Genomic DNA, 18,340 nt, shown 5'->3' with positions numbered 1-18,340 from the left:
TACGTTATGAACTTCTGCTAGGAAGTATTTGTTCGTCCTGTGCACTAGTGCAGATTTCTCAGTGGGATGCACCTCTCGACACATGTGATAGCAAGCTCAGGGTTTTTATGTTTGCCATGTCTTCAGGAAGCAGATTCTATTTCGAAGTGTTTGTATCCATAATAGCAATGTTCCCTGTTTTACGTTCTTCAAGCCATATACTCGGAGAAGCGTGTATACGCAGAGTGTGAATGTCAGTGTTTTTTACGTTATGAACTTCTGCTAGGAAGTATTTGTTCGTCCTGTGCACTAGTGCAGATTTCTCAGTGGGATGCACCTCTCGACACATGTGATAGCAAGCTCAGGGTTTTTATGTTTGCCATGTCTTCAGGAAGCAGATTCTATTTCGAAGTGTTTGTATCCATAATAGCAATGTTCCCTGTTTTACGTTCTTCAAGCCATATACTCGGGAGAAGCGTGTATACGCAGAGTGTGAATGTCAGTGTTTTTTACGTTATGAACTTCTGCTAGGAAGTATTTGTTCGTCCTGTGCACTAGTGCAGATTTCTCAGTGGGATGCACCTCTCGACACATGTGATAGCAAGCTCAGGGTTTTTATGTTTGCCATGTCTTCAGGAAGCAGATTCTATTTCGAAGTGTTTGTATCCATAATAGCAATGTTCCCTGTTTTACGTTCTTCAAGCCATATACTCGGAGAAGCGTGTATACGCAGAGTGTGAATGTCAGTGTTTTTTACGTTATGAACTTCTGCTAGGAAGTATTTGTTCGTCCTGTGCACTAGTGCAGATTTCTCAGTGGGATGCACCTCTCGACACATGTGATAGCAAGCTCAGGGTTTTTATGTTTGCCATGTCTTCAGGAAGCAGATTCTATTTCGAAGTGTTTGTATCCATAATAGCAATGTTCCCTGTTTTACGTTCTTCAAGCCATATACTCGGAGAAGCGTGTATACGCAGAGTGTGAATGTCAGTGTTTTTTACGTTATGAACTTCTGCTAGGAAGTATTTGTTCGTCCTGTGCACTAGTGCAGATTTCTCAGTGGGATGCACCTCTCGACACATGTGATAGCAAGCTCAGGGTTTTTATGTTTGCCATGTCTTCAGGAAGCAGATTCTATTTCGAAGTGTTTGTATCCATAATAGCAATGTTCCCTGTTTTACGTTCTTCAAGCCATATACTCGGAGAAGCGTGTATACGCAGAGTGTGAATGTCAGTGTTTTTTACGTTATGAACTTCTGCTAGGAAGTATTTGTTCGTCCTGTGCACTAGTGCAGATTTCTCAGTGGGATGCACCTCTCGACACATGTGATAGCAAGCTCAGGGTTTTTATGTTTGCCATGTCTTCAGGAAGCAGATTCTATTTCGAAGTGTTTGTATCCATAATAGCAATGTTCCCTGTTTTACGTTCTTCAAGCCATATACTCGGAGAAGCGTGTATACGCAGAGTGTGAATGTCAGTGTTTTTTACGTTATGAACTTCTGCTAGGAAGTATTTGTTCGTCCTGTGCACTAGTGCAGATTTCTCAGTGGGATGCACCTCTCGACACATGTGATAGCAAGCTCAGGGTTTTTATGTTTGCCATGTCTTCAGGAAGCAGATTCTATTTCGAAGTGTTTTGTATCCATAATAGCAATGTTCCCTGTTTTACGTTCTTCAAGCCATATACTCGGAGAAGCGTGTATACGCAGAGTGTGAATGTCAGTGTTTTTTACGTTATGAACTTCTGCTAGGAAGTATTTGTTCGTCCTGTGCACTAGTGCAGATTTCTCAGTGGGATGCACCTCTCGACACATGTGATAGCAAGCTCAGGGTTTTTATGTTGCCATGTCTTCAGGAAGCAGATTCTATTTCGAAGTGTTTGTATCCATAATAGCAATGTTCCCTGTTTTACGTTCTTCAAGCCATATACTCGGAGAAGCGTGTATACGCAGAGTGTGAATGTCAGTGTTTTTTACGTTATGAACTTCTGCTAGGAAGTATTTGTTCGTCCTGTGCACTAGTGCAGATTTCTCAGTGGGATGCACCTCTCGACACATGTGATAGCAAGCTCAGGGTTTTTATGTTTGCCATGTCTTCAGGAAGCAGATTCTATTTCGAAGTGTTTGTATCCATAATAGCAATGTTCCCTGTTTTACGTTCTTCAAGCCATATACTCGGAGAAGCGTGTATACGCAGAGTGTGAATGTCAGTGTTTTTTACGTTATGAACTTCTGCTAGGAAGTATTTGTTCGTCCTGTGCACTAGTGCAGATTTCTCAGTGGGATGCACCTCTCGACACATGTGATAGCAAGCTCAGGGTTTTTATGTTTGCCATGTCTTCAGGAAGCAGATTCTATTTCGAAGTGTTTGTATCCATAATAGCAATGTTCCCTGTTTTACGTTCTTCAAGCCATATACTCGGAGAAGCGTGTATACGCAGAGTGTGAATGTCAGTGTTTTTTACGTTATGAACTTCTGCTAGGAAGTATTTGTTCGTCCTGTGCACTAGTGCAGATTTCTCAGTGGGATGCACCTCTCGACACATGTGATAGCAAGCTCAGGGTTTTTATGTTTGCCATGTCTTCAGGAAGCAGATTCTATTTCGAAGTGTTTGTATCCATAATAGCAATGTTCCCTGTTTTACGTTCTTCAAGCCATATACTCGGAGAAGCGTGTATACGCAGAGTGTGAATGTCAGTGTTTTTTACGTTATGAACTTCTGCTAGGAAGTATTTGTTCGTCCTGTGCACTAGTGCAGATTTCTCAGTGGGATGCACCTCTCGACACATGTGATAGCAAGCTCAGGGTTTTTATGTTTGCCATGTCTTCAGGAAGCAGATTCTATTTCGAAGTGTTTGTATCCATAATAGCAATGTTCCCTGTTTTACGTTCTTCAAGCCATATACTCGGAGAAGCGTGTATACGCAGAGTGTGAATGTCAGTGTTTTTTACGTTATGAACTTCTGCTAGGAAGTATTTGTTCGTCCTGTGCACTAGTGCAGATTTCTCAGTGGGATGCACCTCTCGACACATGTGATAGCAAGCTCAGGGTTTTTATGTTTGCCATGTCTTCAGGAAGCAGATTCTATTTCGAAGTGTTTGTATCCATAATAGCAATGTTCCCTGTTTTACGTTCTTCAAGCCATATACTCGGAGAAGCGTGTATACGCAGAGTGTGAATGTCAGTGTTTTTTACGTTATGAACTTCTGCTAGGAAGTATTTGTTCGTCCTGTGCACTAGTGCAGATTTCTCAGTGGGATGCACCTCTCGACACATGTGATAGCAAGCTCAGGGTTTTTATGTTTGCCATGTCTTCAGGAAGCAGATTCTATTTCGAAGTGTTTGTATCCATAATAGCAATGTTCCCTGTTTTACGTTCTTCAAGCCATATACTCGGAGAAGCGTGTATACGCAGAGTGTGAATGTCAGTGTTTTTTACGTTATGAACTTCTGCTAGGAAGTATTTGTTCGTCCTGTGCACTAGTGCAGATTTCTCAGTGGGATGCACCTCTCGACACATGTGATAGCAAGCTCAGGGTTTTTATGTTCGCCATGTCTTCAGGAAGCAGATTCTATTTCGAAGTGTTTGTATCCATAATAGCAATGTTCCCTGTTTTACGTTCTTCAAGCCATATACTCGGAGAAGCGTGTATACGCAGAGTGTGAATGTCAGTGTTTTTTACGTTATGAACTTCTGCTAGGAAGTATTTGTTCGTCCTGTGCACTAGTGCAGATTTCTCAGTGGGATGCACCTCTCGACACATGTGATAGCAAGCTCAGGGTTTTTATGTTCGCCATGTCTTCAGGAAGCAGATTCTATTTCGAAGTGTTTGTATCCATAATAGCAATGTTCCCTGTTTTACGTTCTTCAAGCCATATACTCGGAGAAGCGTGTATACGCAGAGTGTGAATGTCAGTGTTTTTTACGTTATGAACTTCTGCTAGGAAGTATTTGTTCGTCCTGTGCACTAGTGCAGATTTCTCAGTGGGATGCACCTCTCGACACATGTGATAGCAAGCTCAGGGTTTTTATGTTTGCCATGTCTTCAGGAAGCAGATTCTATTTCGAAGTGTTTGTATCCATAATAGCAATGTTCCCTGTTTTACGTTCTTCAAGCCATATACTCGGAGAAGCGTGTATACGCAGAGTGTGAATGTCAGTGTTTTTTACGTTATGAACTTCTGCTAGGAAGTATTTGTTCGTCCTGTGCACTAGTGCAGATTTCTCAGTGGGATGCACCTCTCGACACATGTGATAGCAAGCTCAGGGTTTTTATGTTTGCCATGTCTTCAGGAAGCAGATTCTATTTCGAAGTGTTTGTATCCATAATAGCAATGTTCCCTGTTTTACGTTCTTCAAGCCATATACTCGGAGAAGCGTGTATACGCAGAGTGTGAATGTCAGTGTTTTTTACGTTATGAACTTCTGCTAGGAAGTATTTGTTCGTCCTGTGCACTAGTGCAGATTTCTCAGTGGGATGCACCTCTCGACACATGTGATAGCAAGCTCAGGGTTTTTATGTTTGCCATGTCTTCAGGAAGCAGATTCTATTTCGAAGTGTTTGTATCCATAATAGCAATGTTCCCTGTTTTACGTTCTTCAAGCCATATACTCGGAGAAGCGTGTATACGCAGAGTGTGAATGTCAGTGTTTTTTACGTTATGAACTTCTGCTAGGAAGTATTTGTTCGTCCTGTGCACTAGTGCAGATTTCTCAGTGGGATGCACCTCTCGACACATGTGATAGCAAGCTCAGGGTTTTTATGTTTGCCATGTCTTCAGGAAGCAGATTCTATTTCGAAGTGTTTGTATCCATAATAGCAATGTTCCCTGTTTTACGTTCTTCAAGCCATATACTCGGAGAAGCGTGTATACGCAGAGTGTGAATGTCAGTGTTTTTTACGTTATGAACTTCTGCTAGGAAGTATTTGTTCGTCCTGTGCACTAGTGCAGATTTCTCAGTGGGATGCACCTCTCGACACATGTGATAGCAAGCTCAGGGTTTTTATGTTTGCCATGTCTTCAGGAAGCAGATTCTATTTCGAAGTGTTTGTATCCATAGTAGCAATGTTCCCTGTTTTACGTTCTTCAAGCCATATACTCGGAGAAGCGTATATACGCAGAGTGTGAATGTCAGTGTTTTTTACGTTATGAACTTCTGCTAGGAAGTATTTGTTCGTCCTGTGTACTAGTGCAGATTTCTCAGTGGGATGCACCTCTCGACACATGTGATAGCAAGCTCAGGGTGTTATGATTGAGAGGCTGGGTAGCCCGACGTCGCACGAAGTTGTCGTACCCACATTGTCAACATGGGAAGCGAGAAACGCCCCCCATCCCGGCGCTATCGCATAGATAGGAAACACGTCTTCTTCGAGGCTCGGGCAAGAACGAAAGAGAGCGAGCACACGGCCTCCGTTTATTTTATACTCTGTATGAGCCGCTAGCAATAAGTGGCGCTACCTTCTGTACACATTAACCACAATGCAGCGCTGCATGTAAGTAACACCATCAAGAATATAACAGTCCTCCCCCCTCAGACAATACTTAATCAGAAAAAAATGGATACAACCAACAGTTACAAGATATTAACGAAACACATCCATACTAAGCGTCAGCAAACAATGCATCGGACGCACTTCACTGCGGAGAGTACCTTTGCACAGGCTTCACAGTTCTTTTGCTACGCCGCAGTGGGGTTTTGCTCTCAACCGAACTGTCCACGGTACCGTTACCTCCTGCGGGGCGATCTAACTGCTGGGCAAAAGACTGACCCACATCCGCTGCTGTGGTTCCCTCGTTGACAGGTGTCTCTGCTACAACAGCTGGCTGAGGCTCAACTCGTGGTGGTACAACCTCTCCCATAGCAGGAACCCTCGGCCTTAGATGGTCATTGTGTCGATGCCACGTGGAGCCATCTTCAACAGTGACAGCCGCTGAAGAATTGCTCAAGGTTCCGACAACACGAGCAGGAACCCATGCTGCTCCCCGACGGAAATCCCTGGCAAACACGTCGTCAGTAGCTTCAAAAGGTGGACCACGACGGCAACCCTCATCGGCGTGCAGCTTCTGCTTTAGTTGCTTGAAGTGTACTGAAGAATGAAGACTTGGCCGCAGCACATCCAATGGAGTCTTAAACATTCTACCAGTGAGCAACTCACACGGTGCCCTCCCTGTAACTTCATGTGGTGTTGTTCTATATTGAAACAGAAACCTGGCGATTTGAGTCTTGAAACACCCTGGTGCACTTTTCTTCAATTTGTTTTTAACAGTTTGCACTACACGCTCAGCAGCACCATTTGATGCTGGGTGATAGGGGGGTACTAACATTCTACGAATGCCGTTACGTGTTAAAAAGTCTAAATACTGCGCACTAGCGAACGCAGGTCCATTGTCAGACACAATCAAATCTGGGAGTCCGTGCTGTGCAAAAACCAACCGTAAGACATCAATGGTGGATTCTGCAGATGTAGACTTGACGGGGAACACCTCGACCCACTTTGAGTATGCATCAACAATGACTAAAAACGTATGACCCAAAAACGGTCCACCAAAATCGACATGGAGCCTTGACCAAGGCCTTTGAGGGAATGGCCATGGTGTCTGCTGAGCAGGTCTTGGTGTCCTTTGCAGAGATTGACAAATAGAACAAGCCTTGACATTACCCATGATGTCATTGTCGATCCCTGGCCACCAAACATGGCTCCTGGCGATCTTCTTGCTCTTCTCAATGCCTGGATGTCCGGCATGCAGCATCTTGAGCACTCTGGACTGCAATGCCTTAGGAATAACTGCTCTTGCTCCCCAAAGCACACAACCTTCATGAAGACTCAACTCAGCACTTCTTGCACTGTAGGGATACCCCTCAGGTCCCAGTGAAATAACTTCACCTCTTGAGAGAGCAAGGAAGACTTGACTAAGCACAGGATCATTCTTCGTAGCTCGAGCTACAACGGTTGGCGTCAGAAGGTCTGAATAGGCTTGCTCAAGCATGAAGACTTCAGCTGGAACAGTTGACTGTTCCTGACAAGCAGGAAGTGGCAGTCTACTCAATGCGTCAGCATGAAGAAGATCCCTTCCAGGTTTATACAAAAGTTCGTACTGATATGTGGAAAGTTTGAGTGCCCACCTCACGAGCCGAGGAGATGCTTGAACTGGTATCGGCTTGTTGGCACCTAACAATCCCAAAAGTGGCTTATGATCAGTATATGCTCTAAAGAACATTCCCCACAGGTACTGGTGAAAACGTTCTGTACCGAACACCAAGGCTAGTGCCTCCTTATCAAGCTGACTGTATCGTTGCTCTGCCTCAGACAAGCTTCGGGAGGCAAAAGCGATAGGACGCTCTCTGCCATCAGCTTCTTTTTGAGATATGACAGCCCCAACACCATAAGGAGATGCGTCACAGCTCAGGTACAGCGGCTTGGCAGGATCAAAATGCGCAAGGATGGGCGCAGATAACATGAGACGCTTGCTTTCGTTGAAGGCATCTTCTTGGGCTCTGCCCCACTCCCATCTTTTCCCAGCTGTGAGGAGCAGATACAATGGGCGAAGGCAAGACGACAAGTTGGGCAAAAATCTTCTATAGAAGTTTATCAGGCCCAGATAACTTTGAAGCTCTTTAACATCACGCGGAGCTGGTGCCTTGGAAATAGCTTCCACCTTGCTCTTATCTGGAGACAGTCCCTCTTTGCTGATGATGTGCCCTAGATAATTCACCTCTGGCACAAAAAAATGACACTTGTCGAATTTCAACTTTAGTCCAACATCCCGAAGTCGAGCAAGGACACAATGCAGATTCCTCATGTGCTCAGTGTCATTGCGTCCCGTAACAAGTATGTCATCAAAGTACACAGCTACATGTGGAAGACCACGAAACAAGTTCTCCATTTCACGTTGAAATATTGCTGGCGCAGAGGAAACTCCGAAAGGTAATCTGGTGTATTGGAACAAACCAATATGCGTCGAAATGGTAACATACCTCCTGGACTCCTCGGCAAGGATCACTTGTTGGTATGCATCCCTTAAGTCCAACTTGGTAAACTTCTCACCTCCTGAAAGTGTATTCCACAGGTCTTCAATCCGTGGAATTGGATACTTCTCAAGTTGTGTCACTGGATTTACGGTAACTTTAAAGTCTCCACACACTCTCACGCGACCATCCTTCTTTGGTACAGGGACAATAGGAGCCGCCCACTCTGATGACTTCACAGGGACCAGCACTCCATCCCGCTGCAATCTTTGAAGTTCTTGGGTGACTCCCTCCTTCAAGGCGAATGGCAATGGTCGTGGTTTAAAGAACTTTGGCAACGAGCCCTCAAGAACATGAATTGTGGCTGCTGGACCTTTATACTGCCCCAGACCATTACTGAATACCTCAGAATATTCGTGGATGAGACTCTTCACATCAGAAAGCGAACACTTGTTCACTTCGACATCTGCGATGCCAATTCCCAGCTGCTGAATCCAATTGCGTCCCAGCAATGTAGGAGAACGATCCCCGGTGAGAAATAAAGGAAGAACTGCTGATTTGTCACAGAACTGTACACAAACATTGGCTTGTCCTTGCACCTGGCTCAGCTCGCCAGTGTAACTTCGCAACAAAACTTTCGACGGATTGACAGTTACATCCGGTAAAAGTTGCTGGAAGTTGTTCTTGGACATCACGGACACACTCGCTCCCGTGTCCACTTCCATAGGCAGTGGCTTGTCACAGACGTTGACCACAACGGTGAACGGCGGTGGTGGCGACAACGCGTCGTCAGACAGATGCCACATGTCAAACACTTCCGACGATGTCTCAACATCCTCATCTTCCCCAACTGCGTTCACGGGAAACGGGCGTTGACCAAAGGTCTTAACCTTTTTCACACGTAGACCCTTCGGAGATGATCTTCGGCCTGCTGGCTCTTGGAAATGCTTGTGGGCAGAAGTGTTCTTATGCTTTGAATGACACACCCGCGCCAGATGCCCCCGTTTGCGACAGAAATTGCAAATGCTACTAGCGTATTTGCACTGATTTGCCAGGTGTCCATCACCACAACGAAAACAGGTGACTTCACCAACGGACACGACACGATGCGTCGGAAACGAACTACTTGTACTCGCTTGACAAATTTCTCCGGCGTCACTCTTCGCCGCTTCCATGGCCAAAGCAGTCTGCACTGCACTTTTGAACGTGAGGCTGGGTTGCTCCAAGAGCCTAGTCTGAATTTCTTGATTATCAATTCCGCAAACAACACGGTCTCTCAACATGTTCTCAAGTTCGCTGCCGAAACTGCAATGTTCGGAAAGGCTCTTCAATGCCGCAACAAAGTCACTAACGGACTCGCCTTTCGTTCGAACTCGTGAATTGAAGCGAAACCTCTGGACAACCTCGGATGGCTTCGGACAATAGTGTTTCCCAAGAACTTCCAGTACCTCGTCCAGCGACTTGTCCTGTGGCGCTGCCGGCTTGAGTAGGTCGCGAAGCAATGAATAAGTTTTCTGACCACAGCTGCTGAAGAAAATTGCCCTTTTCTTATCATTTCCAACGTCGTTTGCCTCGAAAAACGCCTGCAGTCGTTCAACGTAGGACGGCCACTCGTCTCCCCCTCCTTCGAAGGGCTCGATTCTTCCAAACGTAGGCATGCTCACCAGAGCTCCCGCAATTGAATTTGAAGATTTGGAAGGTGAACTTGAAGACTGAAGACTAGAAGTTGCTGTAGTTTTCTCCTCGTCGCCAATATGTTATGATTGAGAGGCTGGGTAGCCCGACGTCGCACGAAGTTGTCGTACCCACATTGTCAACATGGGAAGCGAGAAACGCCCCCCATCCCGGCGCTATCGCATAGATAGGAAACACATGTCTTCTTCGAGGCTCGGGCAAGAACGAAAGAGAGCGAGCGCACGGCCTCCGTTTATTTTATACTCTGTATGAGCCGCTAGCAATAAGTGGCGCTACCTTCTGTACACATTAACCACAATGCAGCGCTGCATGTAAGTAACACCATCAAGAATATAACACAGGGTTTTTATGTTTGCCATGTCTTCGGGAAGCAGATTCTATTTCGAAGTGTTTGTATCCATAATAGCAATGTTCCCTGTTTTACGTTCTTCAAGCCATATACTCGGAGAAGCGTGTATACGCAGAGTGTGAATGTCAGTGTTTTTTACGTTATGAACTTCTGCTAGGAAGTATTTGTTCGTCCTGTGCACTAGTGCAGATTTCTCAGTGGGATGCACCTCTCGACACATGTGATAGCAAGCTCAGGGTTTTTATGTTCGCCATGTCTTCAGGAAGCAGATTGTATTTCGAAGTGTTTGTATCCATAATAGCAATGTTCCCTGTTTTACGTTCTTCAAGCCATATACTCGGAGAAGCGTGTATACGCAGAGTGTGAATGTCAGTGTTTTTTACGTTATGAACTTCTGCTAGGAAGTATTTGTTCGTCCTGTGCACTAGTGCAGATTTCTCAGTGGGATGCACCTCTCGACACATGTGATAGCAAGCTCAGGGTTTTTATGTTTGCCATGTCTTCAGGAAGCAGATTCTATTTCGAAGTGTTTGTATCCATAATAGCAATGTTCCCTGTTTTACGTTCTTCAAGCCATATACTCGGAGAAGCGTGTATACGCAGAGTGTGAATGTCAGTGTTTTTTACGTTATGAACTTCTGCTAGGAAGTATTTGTTCGTCCTGTGCACTAGTGCAGATTTCTCAGTGGGATGCACCTCTCGACACATGTGATAGCAAGCTCAGGGTTTTTATGTTTGCCATGTCTTCAGGAAGCAGATTCTATTTCGAAGTGTTTGTATCCATAATAGCAATGTTCCCTGTTTTACGTTCTTCAAGCCATATACTCGGAGAAGCGTGTATACGCAGAGTGTGAATGTCAGTGTTTTTTACGTTATGAACTTCTGCTAGGAAGTATTTGTTCGTCCTGTGTACTAGTGCAGATTTCTCAGTGGGATGCACCTCTCGACACATGTGATAGCAAGCTCAGGGTTTTTATGTTTGCCATGTCTTCGGGAAGCAGATTCTATTTCGAAGTGTTTGTATCCATAATAGCAATGTTCCCTGTTTTACGTTCTTCAAGTCATATACTCGGAGAAGCGTGTATACGCAGAGTGTGAATGTCAGTGTTTTTTACGTTATGAACTTCTGCTAGGAAGTATTTGTTCGTCCTGTGCACTAGTGCAGATTTCTCAGTGGGATGTACCTCTCGACACATGTGATAGCAAGCTCAGGGTTTTTATGTTCGCCATGTCTTCAGGAAGCAGATTCTATTTCGAAGTGTTTGTATCCATAATAGCAATGTTCCCTGTTTTACGTTCTTCAAGCCATATACTCGGAGAAGCGTGTATACGCAGAGTGTGAATGTCAGTGTTTTTTACGTTATGAACTTCTGCTAGGAAGTATTTGTTCGTCCTGTGCACTAGTGCAGATTTCTCAGTGGGATGCACCTCTCGACACATGTGATAGCAAGCTCAGGTTTTTTATGTTCGCCATGTCTTCAGGAAGCAGATTCTATTTCGAAGTGTTTGTATCCATAATAGCAATGTTCCCTGTTTTACGTTCAAGTCATATACCCGGAGAAGCGTGTATACGCAGAGTGTGAATGTCAGTGTTGTGAATGCTTTGAACTTGATAAAAGATGGAAGTCACTGAAAAGGTTAGCCAGCTGTAGGACTCGAACCCACATCTTCTGGATTACTGGACCAGGGCTGTACCAATTGAGCTAAGCTAACACGCCTTCTCAGCGACTTCCAGGGTGCATGTGCTAGGAAGTAGTTGTTTATCTTGTGCTATAGCACAGATTTCTCAATCTCTCTTGACACATGTGATAACAACATCAGGGAGCCTATGTTTGCCACGTTCTCACAAAACCAGCTTTTGTGTGAGCTTCTTAAATTTATTTGCCTCCTGGGGGCTTTAGATTGTGTATGTGTGCTTAATTGAAATGTGCTTTGGCTCTCTGCTTTTCCATAGCTTTGTTTCAAAATCGACAATCAGCGATGTACAGTTTTACAGAAAAATAGTGACACTCTTTAATGTATATTAAACTACATTGACTTATGGCTTTATATGGAAGTATTTCTGGTGTGTCTACCGTATTTGACATAAACGAAGTCTCTCACCACACTGCATTGGTCTCCGTGTGCTATCACTTCAAAAGAAAGGAAGGCGTCCTGCTACTAATGCTGGATACACGGACTTATGATACAGCACAGAACATCTGTAGTAGTGAAGAAATGCTTTATCTAACATATGTTGCACGGGGGGCACAAACCGTAGTCTTATAATGCAGCCGTCAGGTTATGCCACGCAAGCTCCGCTAGACATTTCGGAACCCCCTTTTCTCCTTGCCAGACATCACAAAATTCTACAGCGATCACCAGGCAATACCTTCGTATGCGCGTAGCTGAGATGGGACATCAGAATTGCAGGCTGCTTATTTAAAGTCAATAACACCATTGCTATGTCGTCATCACATTAGAATAAGCCATCGGCTTTCGTGCGCATATTCTATATAATCCACATCATCAGCTCTCTTGCGACATGAACAAAATTTCAGTGGAAAGATTGACTGACGACGCGGGAACAGGCGGCAGCCATATTCCGAAATTGCAAAATTCCCATATCGGACCCCCCTCCTGGGAACAAGGCTAACCGGAAGTCGCGCGTCGCTAGTAATAAATTGCGCTGTAATGTGCAAATTCTGTAGTGAGGTTAGGTTAGGTTAGGTCAGTACATTTTACACGCGCGGGGGGGGGGTCCGGGGGGGGGGGGGTTCCCCCCCCCGCAGTTGTTCGAGACTGTGCTCACTTCCGTCTAAGCCTCGTTCCCAGGGTTAGATCGGAGGGGGTCCAATGTGGGATTTCTGGCTCACTCGCCATATTCACATGCTGGATTGACTACGGATTGGAGTGGATATTTTCAGAATTAGCTCGCTGGCTGCACAGCGTGTGCAGACAATTCCCGCTGAGGGACAAATCTGGGTGGCAGATTTTTCAATGTTGGCAACAACCGTCCCACAAGATGGCGATCCCCGTGGTTTTACGCCGGGAATAGGCTGAAACCACGGAGGAGAAGTAAGGAGACCGAACTCCGCTGAAAAACGACGTCCCAATTTATCGAGTCAATTGTTGGCCGCGGCGCGGCGCTCGCGTTCCCTCCGGTACTAGCTCCGCGAAATCGCCTGCACGGCAATGCGCCGTTTGTGCTCGAATACTCTACTAAAAAGCGGTCAAAACGAATGTTCGTTTGATAAGCATAAACAACTGTGTCTCCAGTAACGAGTTAATATTTTCTGGTCAGCTACAATTATTTTTTCTTTTCTTTTTTTTTTCGGTTTCTGCTACCTCGTTTTTGTCACATAGATGGAAGCTACCTGTCCGATAAAAATGGAATCGGAAATAAGAAGAAGAAAAAAACGAAACTTTAATACGTAAGACAAACGTCTGACATTGCCAAAGGTGTAGTGTCGAATGCCTCCGACGGAATCCTCTGTCGCTTTTCACCGGCCGTCTCGGGTATCGTGCCCTTCTCTCTGTGGTGCGCGCGTACTTTGACCGCTGCGCTAACACGCTAACATATCCCAAAGGAAGCAAACGTTGTTCCGAAAAGCCACGCATTGGAGTGGTGTGGAGGAAAGAAAGTCAGGAGGGAAGAAAGAAAGTTAGAAGCTGTGTAATCGAAAGTCGCCGGATGCGATCTTTCCGGAATCGCGCGTTATGTGGGTCGTTGCATAAGCTGGGGCTGAGAAAGTTTTATCTCCGTACGTGTCAAGCAGTTAAGAGACCTTTGTGTGTGTGAGTGGGGGCAAGGAGGGGCGGGACGCTCTGATGATGGGACACGGTGCCGTTCCGAAGGTTCTGGCACTTAGTTTCTTATATCTTGTCATGCATGCCAATCGCTCGCTTTTGCGAACTGCAAAATAAAGTCGGGATCTAGTCTCGAATTGATGTTGACGAACACTGAAACCTTGAACAACACATTACTTCTACATCATACACTATCGCTTTGGTGTTCAGTTTCAATTTATTTCTGTACAAGCATATGCTTGTCAAAGCGTTGCACCGGATAGTTTACCACCATCACACACACACACAAAAAGGAACAATACTGCAACACCACCAATATATACCTGCCAGAAAAGCTAAAAAGCCCTAATTCCAGTAGATATGGGATTTACCCCCCCCCCCCCGGTACACCAAGATGAAAATCGTCTTCGAGAAACAGGAAGTGCATGCACTGAATCCTGTACCGCGCGTGTGCAAAACCTGCGACAGAAGTGCGTCCTGGTACATTGGTATTAAATTCGTGTATGGTGGCATGCGCAATATGTAACTCTCTATCCCAGCGGATGCATCACAATTACGACAAAAGGCTCCTGTTTCCCAAAGCGTTGTGCATACGCGACAAAGCTCTCGTGGAACAGCTAGAATGCAAATGCGGATTAACCAGCCCAATGACATCATTACCCTACACTGTGAGGTGTTCCCGGGAACTAATACTGATCAATGCAAACCATTATCAATGTACATCTCGTGGTCGTGCGTTGGCGGTGATGTAAATACGCGTACCATACTGTACGATGTCGGATAACAACCTTTGTGCTTCTTCGGGTGTCGTGTTTTATCGCAAATAAAAAAAGAAAAAAGAGAATAGCTTCTTGACTGCGAGAGCACCACGCTTACGGAGACATTCAAGCCGTCCAGCCAACGCGGAGCCCCCGTCACGGCAGCTTCCCCGCATTCTAAAATAAAAGCTTCTCGCTTTGCACTAACAAAAACTGTAGGCGAAAAATTCACGGAGAGATCGTTCCTTGATACACGATAAGCGTGTTTACTTATCAAAATATTTTTTTCTGCTTCCACTGGACACACAAGTACATCTGAAAGAGTGCATTGCAGCAACCTTATTTCAGAGGAGCAAGTACCTGATGGAGCGCGAGCGCCGCGCCACGGCCACAATTAGACTCGAGGAATCGAGACCACGCTTTCTCAACGGCGGCTCGGCAGAGTTCGTTCTCCATACTTCTCCTCCGTGGCTGAAACACATGGCAAGATGGCGACTTTGACCCACCTGCGCCACAGGAGATGCACTACTCGACACATTTCGCCCTCCTGTGTTTCCCTCTAGGCCAGAAATACAAGAGTTTCGTTTTTGCACGTGGTTTTTGGAAGACGTTTTAGGACAAACGTTTCCATGCAGGATTGTCGCTTTTCAGATGACGTAAAAAATAACGTAGCTGATGCTGTCACATTTTACTTTCTTCATTCCGTACGCGACTGCGGGGGCGCCACAGGAGATGCACTACTCGACACATTTCGCCCTCCTGTGTTTCCCTCTAGGCCAGAAATACAAGAGTTTCGTTTTTGCACGTGGTTTTTGGAAGACGTTTTAGGACAAACGCTTCCATGCAGGATTGTCGCTTTTCAGATGACGTAAAAAATAACGTAGCTGATGCTGTCACATTTTACTTTCTTCATTCCGAACACGACTGCGGGGGCGCCACAGGAGATGCACTACTCGACACATTTCGCCCTCCTGTGTTTCCCTCTAGGCCAGAAATACAAGAGTTTCGTTTTTGCACGTGGTTTTTGGAAGACGTTTTAGGACAAACGTTTCCATGCAGGATTGTCGCTTTTCAGATGACGTAAAAAATAACGTAGCTGATGCTGTCACATTTTACTTTCTTCATTCCGTACGCGACTGCGGGGGCGCCACAGGAGATGCACTACTCGACACATTTCGCCCTCCTGTGTTTCCCTCTAGGCCAGAAATACAAGAGTTTTGTTTTTGCACGTGGTTTTTGGAAGACGTTTTAGGACAAACGTTTCCATGCAGGATTGTCGCTTTTCAGATGACGTAAAAAATAACGTAGCTGATGCTGTCACATTTTACTTTCTTCATTCCGTACGCGACTGCGGGGGCGCCACAGGAGATGCACTACTCGACACATTTCGCCCTCCTGTGTTTCCCTCTAGGCCAGAAATACAAGAGTTTCGTTTTTGCACGTGGTTTTTGGAAGACGTTTTAGGACAAACGTTTCCATGCAGGATTGTCGCTTTTCAGATGACGTAAAAAATAACGTAGCTGATGCTGTCACATTTTACTTTCTTCATTCCGAACACGACTGCGGGGGCGTCACAGGAGATGAACTACTCGACACATTTCGCCCTCCTGTGTTTCCCTCTAGGCCAGAAATACAAGAGTTTCGTTTTTGCACGTGGTTTTTGGAAGACGTTTTAGGACAAACGCTTCCATGCAGGATTGTCGCTTTTCAGATGACGTAAAAAATAACGTAGCTGATGCTGTCACATTTTACTTTCTTCATTCCGTACACGACTGCGGGGGCGCCACAGGAGATGCACTACTCGACACATTTCGCCCTCCTGTGTTTCCCTCTAGGCCAGAAATACAAGAGTTTCGTTTTTGCACGTGGTTTTTGGAAGACGTTTTAGGACAAACGTTTCCATGCAGGATTGTCGCTTTTCAGATGACGTAAAAAATAACGTAGCTGATGCTGTCACATTTTACTTTCTTCATTCCGAACACGACTGCGGGGGCGCCACAGGAGATGCACTACTCGACACATTTCGCCCTCCTGTGTTTCCCTCTAGGCCAGAAATACAAGAGTTTCGTTTTTGCACGTGGTTTTTGGAAGACGTTTTAGGACAAACGCTTCCATGCAGGATTGTCGCTTTTCGGATGACGTAAAAAATAACGTAGCTGATGCTGTCACATTTTACTTTCTTCATTCCGTACACGACTGCGGGGGCGCCACAGGAGATGCACTACTCGACACATTTCGCCCTCCTGTGTTTCCCTCTAGGCCAGAAATACAAGAGTTTCGTTTTTGCACGTGGTTTTTGGAAGACGTTTTAGGACAAACGTTTCCATGCAGGATTGTCGCTTTTCAGATGACGTAAAAAATAACGTAGCTGATGCTGTCACATTTTACTTTCTTCATTCCGTACGCGACTGCGGGGGCGCCACAGGAGATGCACTACTCGACACATTTCGCCCTCCTGTGTTTCCCTCTAGGCCAGAAATACAAGAGTTTCGTTTTTGCACGTGGTTTTTGGAAGACGTTTTAGGACAAACGCTTCCATGCAGGATTGTCGCTTTTCAGATGACGTAAAAAATAACGTAGCTGATGCTGTCACATTTTACTTTCTTCATTCCGTACACGACTGCGGGGGCGCCACAGGAGATGCACTACTCGACACATTTCGCCCTCATGTGTTTCCCTCTAGGCCAGAAATACAAGAGTTTCGTTTTTGCACGTGGTTTTTGGAAGACGTTTTAGGACAAACGTTTCCATGCAGGATTGTCGCTTTTCAGATGACGTAAAAAATAACGTAGCTGATGCTGTCACATTTTACTTTCTTCATTCCGAACACGACTGCGGGGGCGCCACAGGAGATGCACTACTCGACACATTTCGCCCTCCTGTGTTTCCCTCTAGGCCAGAAATACAAGAGTTTCGTTTTTGCACGTGGTTTTTGGAAGATGTTTTAGGACAAACCTTTCCATGCAGGATTGTCGCTTTTCAGATGATGTAAAAAATAACGTAGCTGATGCTGTCACATTTTACTTTCTTCATTCCGTACACGACTGCGGGGGCGCCACAGGAGATGCACTACTCGACACATTTCGCCCTCCTGTGTTTCCCTCTAGGCCAGAAATACAAGAGTTTCGTTTTTGCACGTGTTTTTGGAAGACGTTTTAGGACAAACGTTTCCATGCAGGATTGTCGCTTTTCAGATGACGTAAAAAATAACGTAGCTGATGCTGTCACATTTTACTTTCTTCATTCCGTACACGACTGCGGGGGCGCCACAGGAGATGCACTACTCGACACATTTCGCCCTCCTGTGTTTCCCTCTAGGCCAGAAATACAAGAGTTTCGTTTTTGCACGTGGGTTTTGGAAGACGTTTTAGGACAAACGTTTCCGTGCAGGATTGTCGCTTTTCAGATGACGTAAAAAATAACGTAGCTGATGCTGTCACATTTTACTTTCTTCATTCCGTTCCCAGGGTCGATCTTGACCTTCTCCTATCTTGAATATGTGACTCACTCAGGCTCCTCACACTGTCGTTGTCGTCGTTTATGCATTCATCCACGACATCTCTTGCGAAGATTTCTGTTCGATGTGCGCCTGCGAACGTAGTTCGTCAGGTAAAAAGAATAGTGAATTCACGACTTTAATGTTAAAATCTTTAACGAAATTTTCTATTTTGACGTCCACGATTTATTGAATGTAAATGCGTAACTAACGCTGTTGATGTTGTGACTGTATTGTTCAAATGCGAGCGGGCTCCAGTGGCGGGCTCGTAGGTTCGTCACACTGTCGTTGTCGTCGTTTATG

At 45.3% G+C, this 18,340-nt stretch overlaps 1 protein-coding gene across 1 annotated transcript; it reads right to left on the bottom strand.

The window, feature by feature from the left end:
• Positions 1-5,618: 5,618 nt before the first annotated feature.
• On the bottom strand, positions 5,619-9,608 carry LOC135376749 (uncharacterized protein K02A2.6-like). The gene has a single exon (XM_064609232.1). It carries the CDS (start codon positions 9,606-9,608, stop codon positions 5,619-5,621), a length of 3,990 nt encoding a protein of 1,329 aa, XP_064465302.1.
• Positions 9,609-18,340: the final 8,732 nt, after the last annotated feature.

This window comes from Ornithodoros turicata, unplaced genomic scaffold, assembly GCF_037126465.1.
Source record: "Ornithodoros turicata isolate Travis unplaced genomic scaffold, ASM3712646v1 ctg00001266.1, whole genome shotgun sequence".
NCBI lineage: Eukaryota > Metazoa > Arthropoda > Arachnida > Ixodida > Argasidae > Ornithodoros > Ornithodoros turicata.
Note: the sequence above shows the minus strand (reverse complement) of the source record. Positions and strands in the feature narration are given on the sequence as shown.